At 33.6% G+C, this 18,507-nt stretch overlaps 2 protein-coding genes across 5 annotated transcripts; one reads left to right on the top strand and one right to left on the bottom strand.

Moving 5' to 3' along the window:
- Window positions 1-8,760: 8,760 nt before the first annotated feature.
- LOC125223347 (histone deacetylase HDT1-like) lies at window positions 8,761-11,558 on the top strand. The gene is made up of 9 exons (XM_048126460.1): window positions 8,761-8,899; window positions 9,273-9,343; window positions 9,427-9,644; window positions 9,762-9,784; window positions 9,894-9,941; window positions 10,029-10,201; window positions 10,871-10,921; window positions 11,006-11,093; window positions 11,182-11,558. The coding sequence occupies exons 1-9, from the start codon at window positions 8,887-8,889 to the stop codon at window positions 11,370-11,372; spliced, it is 876 nt and encodes a 291-aa protein (XP_047982417.1). The 5' UTR covers window positions 8,761-8,886; the 3' UTR covers window positions 11,373-11,558.
- A 1,471-nt stretch (window positions 11,559-13,029) lies between these two features.
- Window positions 13,030-15,911, bottom strand: LOC125222634 (splicing factor U2af small subunit B-like). Of its 4 annotated transcripts, XR_007176589.1 has the most exons (7): window positions 15,597-15,911; window positions 15,217-15,385; window positions 14,647-14,773; window positions 14,106-14,549; window positions 13,940-13,986; window positions 13,462-13,532; window positions 13,030-13,361 (listed from the first exon to the last, which is right to left on the bottom strand). XR_007176589.1 is itself a non-coding variant. In XM_048125356.1 (5 exons), the coding sequence occupies exons 1-4, from the start codon at window positions 15,831-15,833 to the stop codon at window positions 14,126-14,128; spliced, it is 957 nt and encodes a 318-aa protein (XP_047981313.1). In that variant the 5' UTR covers window positions 15,834-15,911; the 3' UTR covers window positions 13,030-13,361; window positions 14,106-14,125. The 4 variants fall into 4 exon arrangements, 2 of the variants coding, with proteins under 2 accessions (XP_047981313.1, XP_047981312.1); XR_007176588.1 differs by having other exon boundaries at window positions 13,462-13,986; XM_048125356.1 differs by lacking the exons at window positions 13,462-13,532; window positions 13,940-13,986.
- Between the last annotated feature and the right edge of the window lie 2,596 nt (window positions 15,912-18,507).

Raw genomic sequence — 18,507 nt, 5'->3', positions numbered from 1 at the left:
AAATTACCAGGATCAAAATGTCCAGTTTAATTAGAATACACCAATTCAAACACACGATGTCAACAGAATATTTAACAAGTAACATAAATCATGTCAACAGAGCATAAATAACCAACATAACACAACAAAATAATGTTAATGAAACAGAATGTCCACAAAGAGCATAACAACAACACAGAATATTTACCAACTAACATAAATCATGTCAACAGATTTTCAAGTCATGTCAACAGAGCATAAATCCCCAACATAACACAAAAAAATCATGTTAATGAAAATCAAACCAAACTACCTCCACCATTCGTAAATCATGTCATCAGATTTTCAAGTCACGTCAACGCAAATCAAGAGACTTACGTAAATTACCCCTATAGTCATCTATAAAGAGGTGGTTGAACTCTTGTAAAATTCTTAGACAATTGTTATAAGTTATGTAAGCCAAAATATCAGAACATGGTTCAAATTACCAGGATCAAAATGTCCAGTTTAATTAGAATACACCAATTCAAACACACGATGTCAACAGAATATTTAACAAGTAACATAAATCATGTCAACAGAGCATAAATAACCAACATAACACAACAAAATAATGTTAATGAAACAGAATGTCCACAAAGAACATAACAACAACACAGAATATTTACCAACTAACATAAATCATGTCAACAGATTTTCAAGTCATGTCAACAGAGCATAAATCCCCAACATAACACAAAAAAATCATGTTAATGAAAATCAAACCACACTACCTCCACCATTCGTAAATCATGTCATCAGATTTTCAAGTCACGTCAACGCAAATCAAGAGACTTACGTAAATTACCCCTATAGTTATCTATAAAGAGGTGGCTGAACTCTTGTAAAATTCTTAGACAATTGTTATAAGTTATGTAAGCCAAAATATCAGAACATGCTTCAAATTACCAGGATCAAAATGTCCAGTTTAATTAGAATACACCAATTCAAACACACGATGTCAACAGAATATTTATCAAGTAACATAAATCATGTCAACAGAGCATAAATAACTAACACAACACAACAAAATAATGTTAATGAAACAGAATGTCCACAAAGAGCATAACAACAACACCTAATATTTACCAACTAACATAAATCATGTCAACAGATTTTCAAGTCATGTCAACAGAGCATAAATCCCCAACATAACACAAAAAAATCATGTTAATGAAAATCAAACCACACTACCTCCACCATTCGTAAATCATGTCATCAGATTTTCAAGTCACGTCAACGCAAATCAAGAGACTTACGTAAATTACCCCTATAGTTATCTATAAAGAGGTGGCTGAACTCTTGTAAAATTCTTAGACAATTGTTATAAGTTATGTAAGCCAAAATATCAGAACATGCTTCAAATTACCAAGATCAAAATGTCCAGTTTAATTAGAATACACCAATTCAAACACACGATGTCAACAGAATATTTAACAAGTAACATAAATCATGTCAACAGAGCATAAATAACTAACACAACACAACAAAATAATGTTAATGAAACAGAATGTCCACAAAGAGCATAACAACAACACCTAATATTTACCAACTAACATAAATCATGTCAACAGATTTTCAAGTCATGTCAACAGAGTATAAATCCCCAACATAACACAAAAAAATCATGTTAATGAAAATCAAACCAAACTACCTCCACCATTCGTAAATCATGTCATCAGATTTTCAAGTCACGTCAACGCAAATCAAGAGACTTACGTAAATTACCCCTATAGTCATCTATAAAGAGGTGGCTGAACTCTTGTAAAATTCTTAGACAATTGTTATAAGTTATGTAAGCCAAAATATCAGAACATGGTTCAAATTACCAGGATCAAAATGTCCAGTTTAATTAGAATACACCAATTCAAACACACGATGTCAACAGAATATTTAACAAGTAACATAAATCATGTCAACAGAGCATAAATAACCAACATAACACAACAAAATAATGTTAATGAAACAGAATGTCCACAAAGAGCATAACAACAACACAGAATATTTACCAACTAACATAAATCATGTCAACAGATTTTCAAGTCATGTCAACAGAGCATAAATCCCCAACATAACACAAAAAAATCATGTTAATGAAAATCAAACCACACTACCTCCACCATTCGTAAATCATGTCATCAGATTTTGAAGTCACGTCAACGCAAATCAAGAGACTTACGTAAATTACCCCTATAGTTATCTATAAAGAGGTGGCTGAACTCTTGTAAAATTCTTAGACAATTGTTATAAGTTATGTAAGCCAAAATATCAGAACATGGTTCAAATTACCAGGATCAAAATGTCCAGTTTAATTAGAATACACCAATTCAAACACACGATGTCAACAGAATATTTAACAAGTAACATAAATCATGTCAACAGAGCATAAATAACCAACATAACACAACAAAATAATGTTAATGAAACAGAATGTCCACAAAGAGCATAACAACAACACAGAATATTTACCAACTAACATAAATCATGTCAACAGATTTTCAAGTCATGTCAACAGAGCATAAATCCCCAACATAACACAAAAAAATCATGTTAATGAAAATCAAACCACACTACCTCCACCATTCGTAAATCATGTCATCAGATTTTCAAGTCACGTCAACGCAAATCAAGAGACTTACGTAAATTACCCCTATAGTTATCTATAAAGAGGTGGCTGAACTCTTGTAAAATTCTTAGACAATTGTTATAAGTTATGTAAGCCAAAATATCAGAACATGCTTCAAATTACCAGGATCAAAATGTCCAGTTTAATTAGAATACACCAATTCAAACACACGATGTCAACAGAATATTTAACAAGTAACATAAATCATGTCAACAGAGCATAAATAACCAACATAACACAACAAAATAATGTTAATGAAACAGAATGTCCACAAAGAGCATAACAACAACACAGAATATTTACCAACTAACATAAATCATGTCAACAGATTTTCAAGTCATGTCAACAGAGCATAAATCCCCAACATAACACATAAAAATCATGTTAATGAAAATCAAACCAAACTACCTCCACCATTCGTAAATCATGTCATCAGATTTTCAAGTCACGTCAACGCAAATCAAGAGACTTACGTAAATTACCCCTATAGTCATCTATAAAGAGGTGGCTGAACTCTTGTAAAATTCTTAGACAATTGTTATAAGTTATGTAAGCCAAAATATCAGAACATGGTTCAAATTACCAGGATCAAAATGTCCAGTTTAATTAGAATACACCAATTCAAACACACGATGTCAACAGAATATTTAACAAGTAACATAAATCATGTCAACAGAGCATAAATAACCAACATAACACAACAAAATAATGTTAATGAAACAGAATGTCCACAAAGAGCATAACAACAACACCTAATATTTACCAACTAACATAAATCATGTCAACAGATTTTCAAGTCATGTCAACAGAGCATAAATCCCCAACATAACACAAAAAAATCATGTTAATGAAAATCAAACCAAACTACCTCCACCATTCGTAAATCATGTCATCAGATTTTCAAGTCACGTCAACGCAAATCAAGAGACTTACGTAAATTACCCCTATAGTCATCTATAAAGAGGTGGCTGAACTCTTGTAAAATTCTTAGACAATTGTTATAAGTTATGTAAGCCAAAATATCAGAACATGGTTCAAATTACCAGGATCAAAATGTCCAGTTTAATTAGAATACACCAATTCAAACACACGATGTCAACAGAATATTTAACAAGTAACATAAATCATGTCAACAGAGCATAAATAACCAACATAACACAACAAAATAATGTTAATGAAACAGAATATCCACAAAGAACATAACAACAACACAGAATATTTACCAACTAACATAAATCATGTCAACAGATTTTCAAGTCATGTCAACAGAGCATAAATCACCAACATAACACAAAAAATTCATGTTAATGAAAATCAAACCAAATTACCTCCACCATTCGTCGACGTAGACTCGGAATAAGATGAAGAATCCATCAAAGAACACTTAGTTGTTGATTACGAACTGAAGTCGAACCTAAAGATGAGAAAAAAAAATTGATTAGGAACAAATTTGACTGGAGATAAATAAATAAAACATAAAAACAAAATCAAAGTCATTAAAATCGACCGAAAAAACTTCAAAATCAACAGAGAAATCCGTCGAAAATCCGTCGAACTGGTCGTCTGTTTTTCGAAAATTGAATCGCAAATCAGATATCGTTGAAATCGTCTGAGTCTAATTTTGTGAATCAATTGAATCATAAATCGTTAAAATAGATTCAATCAGTGATATGATTGAATCGTTAAATTCTCAGCAGAATCGCCACTCTCACTTGAATATGATGAAGAACCCTAAATTAAAACGCGAAAAGACCATTATACCCTTTCATATTAAACTAATCTAATAATATTTATTGTGTGGCAAAATCTAGACCACTCATTTAATAAAAATGAGTGGCTGATATTGCATCTCATTTCTCAATTAACCTAAATAATCTCAATTGATCACAATCCTATATATATATATATAGGGGAGTGTTAGGATGCCACCACCCCTTAAAATAACACCATACCACCATTCCCAGCCAATCATTTGTATACGTGGACGAATAATAAGCTGCCACGTGGCAAAATAAAAATTCTGAAAAAGACGGCCAGCAATTTGTTGCTCTTTATACAATAATTTTTCTTGTCCAGCAATATGCAATGTATAGATTGTTGTGTAGTGTTTGTAATATTGTTGTGTAGCGTTTATAATATTGTTGTATAAGTGGTAAGTGGTGTCACGGTGTCACTTTAAGAGGGGTTGTCATTTTAACACAAACCTATATATATATATATATATATATATATATATATATATATATATATATTATATACTCCCTCCGTCCTTGAAAATTTGTCACATATTTCCTTTTTCGTCCGTCCCTAAAAATTTGTCACCTTTCACTTTTACCATTTTTAGTAGTGGACCTCATATTCCACTAACTCATTCCCACTCACATTTTATTATAAAACTAATATATAAAAGTAGGACCCACATGCCACCAACTTTTTCAACCCACTTTCTATTACATTTCTTAAAACTCGTGTCGGGTCAAATGGTGACAAATTATGGGGGACGGGGGGAGTATATATATGTTTGTGTTAAAATGACAACGCCTCTTAAAGTGACACTGTGACATCATGTATCCAACAATATTATAAACGTTACACAACAATAGTATACACGCTAGACAACAATCTATAGATTGTTGTCTAGCATATTAGATATTGCTGGTAGGGTTGGCAAATCGTGTGTGTTGTGTCGTTATCGTGTCGACACGATAATGACACGACACGATAACAACAAACACGAACACGACCCGTTAAGAAAACTTCAAACATGAACACGAACACGACCCGCTACCCTCGGACACAAACACGACACGAACCAATTAACGCCACGAACCACTTCGGGTCAACACGACACGATTGATGGGGTTTGGTGCCCCTTGCACAGCGGAAGACTTGTACAGAACAAATAAATCAGATACGGATCTATTTGACCGATTATGCGATTAATCAATTCACATGTTAAACAGATAATTGCATGCTAGAACGCAAATAATTCATGCTTAGAAAATATAAATCCTAAACATGATTTCTACGGTTTAGGGTTACCGATTTTGATTCTCCAAAGAATTGACGATTGCTTGCGCCTTCTCCAAGATGATCTTCAATACTAGACCATGGATCTTCTCTCTGGTTTCCGAACTGTATCTCGATATCGGGGTGGACTGATCTTATCAAAATACTAGGACTCGAATAAAGAAGACAGAAATTCCTTACAGAGGAGAGCTGAAGAATTTTCGAGCTCCTCTAAAACCAGAGGGGGACGAAAATTTCTACTACTGATTAATTAATTCTGTCTCTCCTTTATTCTCCTATTTATATTAAGATCATATTGGGCCCAGTCAGGAATCTAAGGAAGGTTTTGGATATGGGCTCCTCAATTAGCTTTTTACTAATTAAGTTGAACCCACAATTTAATACAAGCTTATATTGGAATATTACGAGCAGCCACTACAGAAGTAATATTGTACTCCCCATCCAAATCCGAAATTACAAGTAATTCGGTTTCCATTATTTATATTATTTATTTCCCGCGCTTAAGATATAAATATCCATTAATTAATTAATGTCTGCTATGGACTTAATTAATTAACATCTTATTAATTTCAAGAGTGGACTTAGCAAGAAACACTTATTTATTATTCATAGAGTGATAAAACTCCAACTGACCAGTTTTCTGAAAAATAAAACCTTGTTCGAGCTCCTCTTGAGGACATTATCAAACGAGACTCACCTCGCGCACGATTCAACATAATAGCAATCCTAGCACCGCTAGATATTAATCACCACTACCCAATATATCGGGATTATTGGGTTGCGAAAAACCCGCACCATTTGATAAGTCAAAGTAGTGCATAATCAATACCGTATGCTCAATGCTTACGTATGTAAATTAAGAAATAGTATTTTATCAAGACCTAGTCTTTCAGTAGATAGCATAAAGACACGTCTTGTTGTTAGATCCATTCAGTGCTATACCACACCAACGCCATCTTATTTCAGAAAGGCTTAGAAATAATCGGACTGACATTGCAACCTTTCACGATAGGTAGTCTAAGCCTATCTGGGTTGTGAAAATCTTCTTTTTCTTTTGCAAAGCATTGCATAGAACCGATCGTGTTACCTTAAAGTGGACGACGCCCACAACCAGTCTACTAAGCAAAAGACTTAGACTTAGTTTGCTTCTTATACATTTAAATGTTTATAAAACATCTTATAAATGCACAAGCAAACACAATGTAATAATATACTGATTCTATTCGTGCGAAACTGCTCGAATAATACTGAATCGGGTTAAAAGTGGATTATAGAGTTTCACGTATACAAGCAAGATTCTATTCGAGCGAAACTTTCTCGAAACATGCTTTTCAGTATACCAAACCTAACAACGATTACAACACATATATGACACGACACAATAACAACACTAAAATAATAATATTATAATACATTAATATTATTTCTAATATTAAATTATAAATTTTAAAATTTTAAAATAAATAATAAAATAATAATACTATAATATATTAATATTATTTCTTAACGTGTAACACGAACATGACACGAAGTTTTCGTGTCGTTAACGTGTCGACACGATAAGGACACGAACCCAATAAGCTTTGACACATACCCATTAATTTTGTGCGGGTTCGTGTCGTGTTATCGTGTCGTGCCAAAAATTGTCAGCCCTAATTGTTGGCCGAGAAAAATTGTTGTATAGTGTATTGGATATTGCTGGCCGAGAAAATTTACCCTTAAGCATTTTTATTGATTGCTACATGGCAGCTGATTATTCGTCCACGTGTACAAATGATTGACTAGGAATGGTAGTATGGTGTTACTTTAAGAGGTGCTGTCATTTTAATGCACCCCATATATATATATATGTGTGTGTGTGTGTGTGTGTGTATAAATGTAATTTACAAGAAAATAATAAATGTACACATCCATTTAGAATTCTTTTACTACGATTGGTTGCATATTAATTAGAGAAAATAAGTTTCCATCATTATGGTGCAATTGTACACAAATCGGCCGCAACAATACAAAATCAATTGATTCAAAGTCTTTTTTATTACTAATAGATTATAATGTGAAAGGCCAGAGAATTTGTAACTCATTTGTTAATAATTTAATTTATAACAAATAATATTGGATTAAATTCACTAAGAATACGAACAGCTACCCGTTCTCTATAAATTTGACTTTTACAAGGATGATTTATTGAAATGGAAATACTAAATTTGATTCGACTTTGTTCTACAAAATAATTGAGTTCTACCAAGCAAAGAAGCTTGAAGAATTGATGGAAATTCATTCTTGCTAGGGCAACTTCAACAATACTTCAACTTATTGTTGAGATTGAATTAGCTCCAACCATTCTGCAAAAGGTCAACTTCAACAATACTTCAACTCATTGTTGAGATTGAATTATCTTCAACCATTATGCAAAAGGTATCCCATTTCATTTTTTTTGCTATTTTTGTATAATATCTATGTTTATTTTTTCTAATGTTGCAAATTTCATTTACACTATTGCTTCTTTGTTTGTTGAATAGAGAAAGGGAGAGAAGTACCTGATTGAGCTGGTCGACGAGTAAAGGTTGGGTAGGAAGATGTTTGTTGTCCAGAAAAAAAAAACCACATAAATATTTGGCGAAGAAGATGAGAATGGAAGCTTTTTTTTGCTAGGTTCGGCTAATAAAGTTATCAAATGTTCACATATGCACAAATGCGTTAGAATTATAAACGTGTATAATTGTATAATTAGTGGCTGATTATATGAATAGATTCCTTCTTGGATATATATGGAATGGTAGAGACGTCTTTTAAGGCTATATTATAGGGATATTTTAATTTTTAAAAATAACAATTTATATGTGCAATATTTGTTAAATTTACTTACCGTTTGACAAATGTAATTCGGGCAAATATGGTGGCTCAGTCCAAGTGGGCTCAGACCAATATATTTATTTGAGCATTGCTACAAATAGTATTGGAACCCGCATAGCCCACAGTGTAATTGAGGCCAGTCCAAAGTATGCAGATACATCCACATGGCATTGTGGTGGTCTGCGTCGCATAGCATCTACACCCACTCCAAATTAGGAGTATTATAAATTCATTTTACACCCCGAGTAGGGTTTACAGTTTTGCCTTATTTCCTCGGCTGCTTCTCAAAACCCTAAATATCTCACTCTCTCGCTCTCGCTCTAAACCCTGCAACTCTCGCATCGTAGTCTTCAGCAATGGAATTCTGGGGTGAGTTTCTCTTCTATTCCCTCGCTTCTCGTTTTCCACAGTAGCTGCGTTTCTGCATTCTCTTTCACTACGAATCGTTTTCGCAATTTCGCATGCTCTATTTTTATTTTTTCGTTCCCATTTCCGTCATGTTATCTGCGCCCGTCAATGAAAATGCTTTTATTGAATTCACTATAAAGATGATTCCCCATTTAATTCTAGTATTTCTGAAATTACACCTGGCCTTTTTTTGCTCTATGATGCAAGTTTTTTTGTTTTCTGTTAACATTTTGCTGTAATTTGTCACTGCTATTTGCTTCTAGAAAAATATTGGAATCAATTGCTTGTAATTGCAAGATTTTGGAAAACAATTTCATTGATTGATTCTGCTCAGGTGTTGAGGTGAAAAATGGAGAGACCCTGAAGGTTGCTCCTGGTGAAAATATGGTTTTGCATTTGTCTCAGGTATGTTGCTGTACCTTTTTGATGGACTATGAGTATGATGTTTACCTTTTCTTTTAGTATTCTGAAGCTTAATTTTATAATAGGCATGTCTTGGTGAGACAAAGAAGGAGAAGGCAAATGATTCTGTCTGCTTGTTTGTGAATGTTGAAGGGAAGAAACTTGTTCTCGGAACACTAGTCACTGATAAGATACCCCAGCAACAGTTTGACTTGGTGTTTGACAGAGATTTTGAGCTGTCACATAACTGGAAAAGTGGAAGTATCTACTTCTATGGATACAAAGCCAGCAACCCTTTTGATGAATATCCTTTGACTTGCATTTTTACCTTTAAAGCCATATCTTCATATCAAATACTGTATGTATGATCTGCATAATTGTTTGGATGTTTTCTCCTTGACTCAAGTTGTTTCATCTCTACGGGTTCAGAGGAGGTTGAATCTGGTATTGATACCATGCCTATTATTTTATTTATCAACAAACCTTTCTCTCTATCCTTATATCTCTACCTTTAGTGTTGGGTCATATAATATATTTTGGTTATTTTTTTCAGATGAATCTGATTCTGAAGAGGATATACCACTTGTGACTGCCAATAATGGTAACCTTATTTACCATCATCTCATCTGTTTTGACTGAAACTGGTTCTGTTTTGATGTGATCTAATGATGTGTCATGTAATCTTCAGCAAAACCCAAAGTGAAGGCTAAGCAAGAGAAACCTGCAGAGGCTGTTAAAGCCAAAGGGAAGGAGTCTGATGCTGGCAAACAAAAGGTGAAGATCGTGGAGCCCATCAAAGATGATGATGATGATACCAGTGATGATATGATGTCTGAGGATGATGGTGACGATGACTCTGAGGTGCACATAATTATTTGAGTAGAACATGCTGGTTTGGTATAATATTCATAGTTGTTCCATATTTCTGAATGGTTAAGTCTAAGTCCTAATATAATATTTATAATTGGAAAGCTAATTTAACGGTGATGTAGCCTGTTTCTTCTGCACCATTCCCTTTGGTCAGTGAGCTTCTGTTGATCGACGATCAGCTTTAATTGCTCACTGGTCTTACTTTTGAGTCTTTATTGGAATAATCTTTGGCTATAGTGCAGTTTGTGGTTTCATTGAACCAACTAGAATGTTCCTCACCTTGCAATAATAGTGGACATATAGTTATAGATTTTTATATATTTACCCTATATTTGTTTTAATATATTTGGCTGTTAATATATCTTCATTACTTGAAAATCTTTTGTCCCGGGCATAGCACGGGTGGTAACACTAGTTGATAATAAATGATAAGTTATGGGAAAAACTTCAGATTTTTATTGCATATTCCTGTAAATTATTTTGTTGAGTAATCATTTTATGGTATAATCTTCTGCTCTATGTTTCTCTGATCAACTATTGTCGGTACTAGAGTGTATGTAATTGTTTTATGCTTAAACATTTGTCTATTAGATTTTACAATAGTTTTTGAATTAAAATTTGTCTAAGGACTTCAATTAATAGTTAGTTAATTAATTGCAGGATGACGACTCTGATGATTCTGGTGAGAGTGATGAAGAGACACCAAAGAAGGTAAAAAACAGAATATATTTTTCTTTGTTGGTGTTCAATAATAAATGTAGATTGTGTATTCACTTAATTTTTTACGATTGAAAGGCGGAGCCAAGCAAGAAAAGAGCTGCAGAATCTGCTACTAAAACCCCTGTCCAAGATAAAAAGGCCAAAGTGACACCCCAGAAAACTGGTGATTGTCTTGTCTCAGCCTATTGATTACATTTTTGTAGTCCTGTTTGTATACTTTGTTTCATATATATGTTCTATTATTGATTCAGATGGAAAAAAGGTTGGTGGTCATGTAGCCACACCTTACCCAGCAAAGCAGGCTGGCAAGACTCCGGGTAACAAGCCTAACCAGCAGACACCACAATCTGGAGGATCAGTGACTTGCAAGAGCTGCCCCAAGACATTTGGTTCGGACAAAGCTTTGGAATCCCACACAAAAGCTAAGCATTCCAACAAATAACTTGGGGTTTAGAGAATTTGAATTTTTGCAGACTTGGCTTATTAATAGGGTGTCATCAATGTGTAAAGGCTCAGTGGGGTTGGTTGAAAGTCTTCTGCATGACTGTTTTTCATGAATTTTGGATTGTTGCCTGAATTATGCCTATCTCGTCTCTTTTCTATTCCAATTATTGTTCCATTTTCGATCTTTTCATGTGTTTGTTTTTAAGTCGTCCTGTGCCTTGATGAAGTCTGAAACCAAATGTTGTGCTGATTTCTAGTGGACTTAGTTCTGTCTTCTAGATGAAATTTACCAAAATGTCAGCCAGATGCAGTGAATTTCCTCTTACTACATCCATACACATACATAGTGGTCACACACTTCACACATACTTCCAACACTCACTGCATGTTCAATATACACATCCAATATATAATTCATACACTGCACACTGTAACATACAATTAACAGCTGCATACTATAACACACAATTCACAACTGCACATTGCATAGGAAAATACGAGTGACATAGGTAATGAGTGGAATAATCAGACGATGAGTGAGAACCTAAAGATAAATACAATTTCTGCTGAAAGAGTATGCAATGTAGTTCTCATAAGAATTTTATGATAAAGAAATGAAAAAAATATAGACTGATTTTACAATAAAGAGCAAAGACTAAAAATAAGAATGAGTGAATTACATAAAATTCATTGAACTATGGGTTTCATGAGTAGTTCCTGAATTTTAAATATATCTCAAGTAGTCCTAGTCCTTGAATTAAGGGTTTATTTCATCGGCAGTCATTTTGCATTTTTCATGGCAAATTTCTGCTGTAAATACCTCCAAAAATGAGATGGATATTTTAGTTCTTCCATATTTTAAAACAAATTTCAAATATATGCATGTACTTGAAAATCATTTAACAGTGACAGCTCTAAAAATATTAAAATGTGAAATACGAAAATGCCCATCTCACTTTTTGGAGAGATTTTTGGCCAAAACTTTCCATCTATAGTGCAAAAAGGGCTTGCTTGAAATTAGTATAGGAAACTGAACATTAGAAATTCCCCATAATTGACTCTTATTCTTGCTATTTCTAGGAAACTGAACATGCCCTTAATAATCCAATTCAGCAAGTAAACCGACAGAATATGTGTTTTGAAGTGTGTATTGTGTATATGTGTGTATTCAGGGAGTGTGTTTCTGTGTATGATTTTTTTTGTTTTTGCATAGCATGTGCATGTGTATGTGTATGTGTATGTGGTGTATGTGTATGTGTATGTGTAAGTGTATGAGTTTATTGTGTGTTGTGAAAGTGTATACATATATTGGGTGTTGCACGTACCATGTGTGTTTTATACATAGTGTGTGTATTGTATACAATGTAGTGTCTGTATATGCGTGCATATGTTTATTCAACGAGTATGTTAATGCTCCGGCACAATTTCTTTCAATTTAATTTCATATCATTACTTCATTATCAAATAAAAGATTTGGAATAGAATTCCATTCTATAGAATTTCAATGCCAATTTCCTATAAACTCTTGAAGATTTTACTAAGAAAAAGATATTCGACAAGAACCAAGACGAAAAAACTATTGCAGTTTGAAAAACCACAAATTCGATGCTGCCAATATTTTTCACAAGACTAAAAAAGCAGTAAGTAAGATCAACTTAGTCACAACAGAAAGATGCAATAAACGAGTTTTATATGTTACACACCTTACGAATTCAAAAGGAAACAATAATCTTCTAAAGAAAAGGGGAATAATTGCCGAGTACTAAATAAAATTCTAAAACTAAAAGACATTGCACACCCGACGGTTGCTCTGAAGAAGCCAGTTCACTTCAGTGTCGAATCAAGTATCACAAGCACTTACATACTCAGCCATCACATACACTGGCTGTATCTTGGATCTTTTCTGCAGTCAAAACTGGATAACCTGTATACAAATATTGACATAAGCTGCTACACCAAAAGCATGCCCGAGCAGAAGTATCCAACCCTGCACAACTTGACAAAACTGTATTAAATGACCTAATTCTTAAAACGGCTGATTCCTTCAGCTCAACATTGATAGGCGACGGGAATAAAAGGATGCTTACCTGTTAATTATGTTAGTCATCCCAGTAATTGGTTGGGATGATTGGGGTGAGTGGGGGTGGGTTGGGGGAACCTAACATAGTCAAGGAACACAGATGGTTCGAACAGAAACACAAATAATTGAGAAAATAGTCTTAAGTTATTTTCCACAAGGCAAAATAGCTCCTTCTCCACCAACTGATATTTTACTACTAGCAGTAACAAAAAGGCAGTCTTTGCTAACCATGGGGTGGGTGATGGTGATGGTGATGGTGATGGTGATGGTGATGGTGGGCGGGGGGCAATGGCATGCTTACATTTCATATATGTATAAACAGCGAGTTATCTATAGCAGCTTATATAGAGTCAGTACGGACTTCACCGAACATGAATGTATGCCTATTCCCATAATTGAAAATTTATTTTAGGATTTTTCGGCAGTTCAAAATATGTTTAACCATATGGCCTGTTTCATTTGCTATTCGTCCTAAACATAGATACTATTTCTTTGGAATGAGGAAAGGGAGAAAATGGTGAATTATCCGCACCTGCACAGTGAAAAATAGGCAGTAAGCCTTTTCTCACGGCAGTACGTAGTTAATGAGTAAATGGGCTAGCGCCAAAAGCCACACGACATGGAATAATCAAACAAAGAAAGAAGACAAACCAAGATTAACTGCATAGAATTTAGAAGTCATAATCTCCATTTCCTTGCTCTGATGGTTGCTGATTGTCGTTATAGGAACGCGATCGCCCATCGTTATGTTCCAAGCCATGGTTACCATCCTCGGCTTCTTCATTATTACGATCTTTAGCAGGTTCAGGATTCTCCCTTTCCTTATTCCACTGTTCAATTTTGGCCCTTCTCTCCGCACTGCTTTCTCTAACTGGGCTCCTGTTTCTCCTTCCCCCAGGACTTCTGCTTCGGCCACTCCTTCGACCTGGGCTTCTGCTTCGAGGTCTTCTGCCTCTATCATGGTGACGGCTATCACCACCCCTTCTCCCAGAGCCATGACGCTCCTCATAGCCACGATGGCGAGGACTACGGCTTCTGCTTCTACTGCGGTCATGTCTTCTTCTACTCTTCCGAAACAATTGCTGTCTCAATTCCCTACAGGAAAATTTAAGAAATCAATCATAAATGAAATGGTGGACCATTTTTTGAGTTTTAATTAATTACAGAAATAACAGTTTGAGACAAAGCACACCTGCTAATCTTTTTCAGATGCATGAAATTGCAGTATCCACCTCGATTGCATACATTTTCTTCGTATTGCCTACAAGTTGCTTCACGGAAATCCGTCACAGGAGAGAAATCAGCAATGATTGGTCGCCCTGGAAATGGTTCAATTAAGATAATTAAAAGTCAGTTTAAATCAAATATAAAAGCATAATAGAAAATCAATTCTACATTCCAGACTCAACGGCAGTAAATAGATTGAAAACATTCCCCAAGAGAACAAATTATGCAGCAGAAATAAATTGCAGTTTCGTGGAAGTTCCACAGTACTATACACCACAAATACAAGGTTTACATATTGGGAAACAGTATACAAGAAAACACATTCATCCAAACTTTTAATGTGCATAACTTTAGGAAGTTGAACATACAGTAAATAAATAGGGGAAAGGAGAGTGATAAAACTTGAGATCAGTGTTTCAAACTTGTGCAAATCATAATCATCTATGATGTACAAATAAACACTAGTTCAGCCTTGGGTATTCTATCAGATATCCTGTTTTGCAGTTCAGGTAAAGGCACAAATTGTAATGAGAACCTTCGTAAGACCGGCCGACAAGATTCTGGAGGGCATTCTGAGCTTGGTCTTCCTCCCTAAACTGGACGTAGACATTACCAACCATGTGGTCAGCCAAATTATCACATATGTTCAGGCTCTGGATATCACCATATTTGCTCAGCTCCTGAAACAAATCTTCGTAGAAATCCTGTTCTCAACCAAGTGAAAACATAATTAATTACACAAATTATCACCGAAACCCTAGAAATTCAACATAAATAGTAAATCATCGCAATGAATCTGAACTTGCTCCAAAACCAATCATCAAAACAAATCAATAGGTTAGCAGGCAATTAATCAGCTGAATTACAATACGAGTGAAATATTGGTCGAATTAACGGAAGAGCAAGAAAGGAAACCTCGAAATGGGATTGGATCTTCTTGGGATCGATGGGCTGGCCCTGAGGGTCGACGCCGGGAGTGATCATATCGGGGCGTTGATACATGTTGGAGAGGAGGAGAGTGGGGCTAGTGCTGGGCTTGGTATGCAGACGCGAGCAACGGTCTCCGTGCCTGCACGCGCCGATCTTGAAGTAGAAGGGGCAGTTCACCCTGTCCTTCTCGGTTCCGAATATCGACGCCAAATGCTCCGCCATTTTTCTCTCTCTGCAGATTTCTTTCTTCTCTGCACACTCACAAACACCCTTCTTTGTAAAGGTCCGCTCTAGGGTTTGGAAATCAAAATTAAATTGTGTGGCGTCTGAATAATAAGGATACTCCTCTTTTGTTAACTAAGTTTAAAAAATATTTGCTGGTTTGCCCGAGTGGTCAAGGGCGATGATTTAAATTCTTCTGCAATGTGCGCGCATGTGTTCGAATTCTATAGACAGCAATAATTATTTTACCCTACCCTAATTCAAAATCAAGACTAAATCTCTATCCTTGGATTTTAAAATGAATGGATGAGATTAAAGCTCACAAATCTCAATAAATAGTAGACAAAATATCAACAAAAGGGTAAGATCATCATTATGTTATCATATGATAATTTTCGTGAGTGTTTTTTTATATCAACATTGTGTATTACAAATATCAACAATATGACATTAGAATATCAACACAAGGACAAGAAAATATCAACACATTTTTATTGAGATTGGACATGCACAATATTGAGATTTTGCCTACAATATATTGAGATTTTTTGTTGCATTTGTTGATAAAAGCTGCTTATCAACATATACGAAAATTGAACACATTCCAGTTTTAAAATATTTATATAATTACCATATATTCTTTTTCATTTTTAGAAATTTCTCTTATAATTTAAAATAATTATATCATTGCAATATTTATTATCTTGTTTTCTTCATTTCAGAACTTTTTTAAAAAAATTCTATAATTCCAGCATATTCTTTTTTCATGTTTAGAAATTTCTTAGCAAAATTTTATATATTTCCAATATTAATTTATTATTTCATATAAAATATTTGGTGTTTAAAAAACTTTAAATTGTTTTTTCCCATCTTATTATTAGGTGGCAATGATATATATGAATTATTTCTAATTCTACTTCCAAGTTCTAGACTGTGAATCATTAAGTAATTAATTTAGAATCAGATTTTATAGTTCTATGACTTCTATCGGTCATATCTGTCATTCACCGGTCCAGCTCCAATATTAACATTTGCAGTTGTGGATTACTAAATAAAGAATTCCAACAGACCCATTTTATTGCAACAATTTATGATTTATATAAACAGATCTCTGTATAAATACTCCACCAAATATTTTTCTTCAATCAAATTTCAGAAGCGTGGTTGTGGATGAATAGAGAATGAGTCGTCCCCATCTAGGATTTACAAGTAATCCTAGAATTAGTGTAGGTTCTTGGGCAACAGTTTGTTAGTCATAATGTATTGTTGTACAACATTTGTTTTTTAGCATTTCCATGTAGTATTTGTTCATCTTCTAGAATGCGTGATTTCATTGTTCATGATTCCAAATACAGTAGCATTTCTTCATCTTCTAGAATTAGTGTAAATATTTAATTCATCCCATGAATAAAGATGTCAGTGAAAATTTATTTAAATTTTTGAAAATTTAATTAATTTACGGTAATATTATTTTATACGGTACTACAAAACTCAGTAATCTCATTTCTAGTATTAGATATCTTTTTAATTTTTGTATCAACATAAAAACATCCATTAAGTTACTGTATATTATAATTTGTCAGTGTATTTGTACTAAACGACTGTCATTCATTGATGAGGTTTTTAAATTTTTCGCTATTAAAATTGAGAACAGCTAAGTTAACAGTAATTGTGTTATTAAACAATTCTTGCAGTGTAAAATTTAAACATAACTGACGATCATCATTACATTTATTAAATCAAAATTAATAATAAATTTCAGCTTAAATTAGATATATAGTCAGACATAATTTAAATTATTTCTCCGTGGAAAATTAAATTCAGAGCATCTTTTTACGAAAATTAGTCATGCATAATGTAAACTATTTCTCTATGGAAAAGTATTGTACGGAGTATTATTGTTATATAATCAAAATTCGCAATTTTAATATATATTTTGTATAAACTATTTTTACAAATTACTGTCATAAAGTTACGGTATAATTTGAAAGTGTGTATTTTGTATTGTTAAATTTTTTACAAAAGTAGTTACCCAAGATTATAACTATTAGTATTATTATCGAAGAATATTTAGATTTTAGATTTAATATACTGGTCATGTTAATTTTTTTATATTTGTACTTTTATTTATTTATTTGTTTTGTAGTTCATTATATGATTTTTAGGTAATAATTTTGACATTCTAGATATTATACGTTGTAGATTAATTATTGGAAAATTTGCAAAAAACGATGAAGTTTAGTGAAATTTGATTAGTTTCGCAACTTTAAAAATCAACTAGTAAAACCATGAAGTTTGGATTTGTTCTAAATTTTTTCATAATGATTTTTGATGAAATTGTATTTGGAAGCTGAAAAAATCATATGTGGATGTCATATGGCCAATATCAATCGCTCATAATCGCTTACGAATTTCTAAGCTCGATTCTCAAGCACCGTGCAAATTTCTAAGCACCATGCGAATTTCAAGTCATTTTGACATAGAATGTTTTTGGGCACTTTTTCAACGTCTTCGTTGTCTACATGCATCACTATAGCTTAAAGTTTCTTAATTAATGATTATTAAGGGTTGATTAACACTTTAAACTGAATTTAGTTATCTATAATTAACTTTGATTCTTGTTTTACAACATAACACCTTTGGTATATCCTTTTCCATACGAGTTATAGTACGT

The sequence above is a fragment of the Salvia hispanica genome, chromosome 4, assembly GCF_023119035.1.
Source record: "Salvia hispanica cultivar TCC Black 2014 chromosome 4, UniMelb_Shisp_WGS_1.0, whole genome shotgun sequence".
Taxonomy (NCBI): Eukaryota; Viridiplantae; Streptophyta; class Magnoliopsida; order Lamiales; family Lamiaceae; genus Salvia; species Salvia hispanica.
This window is presented reverse-complemented; position numbering and strand designations above follow the sequence as displayed.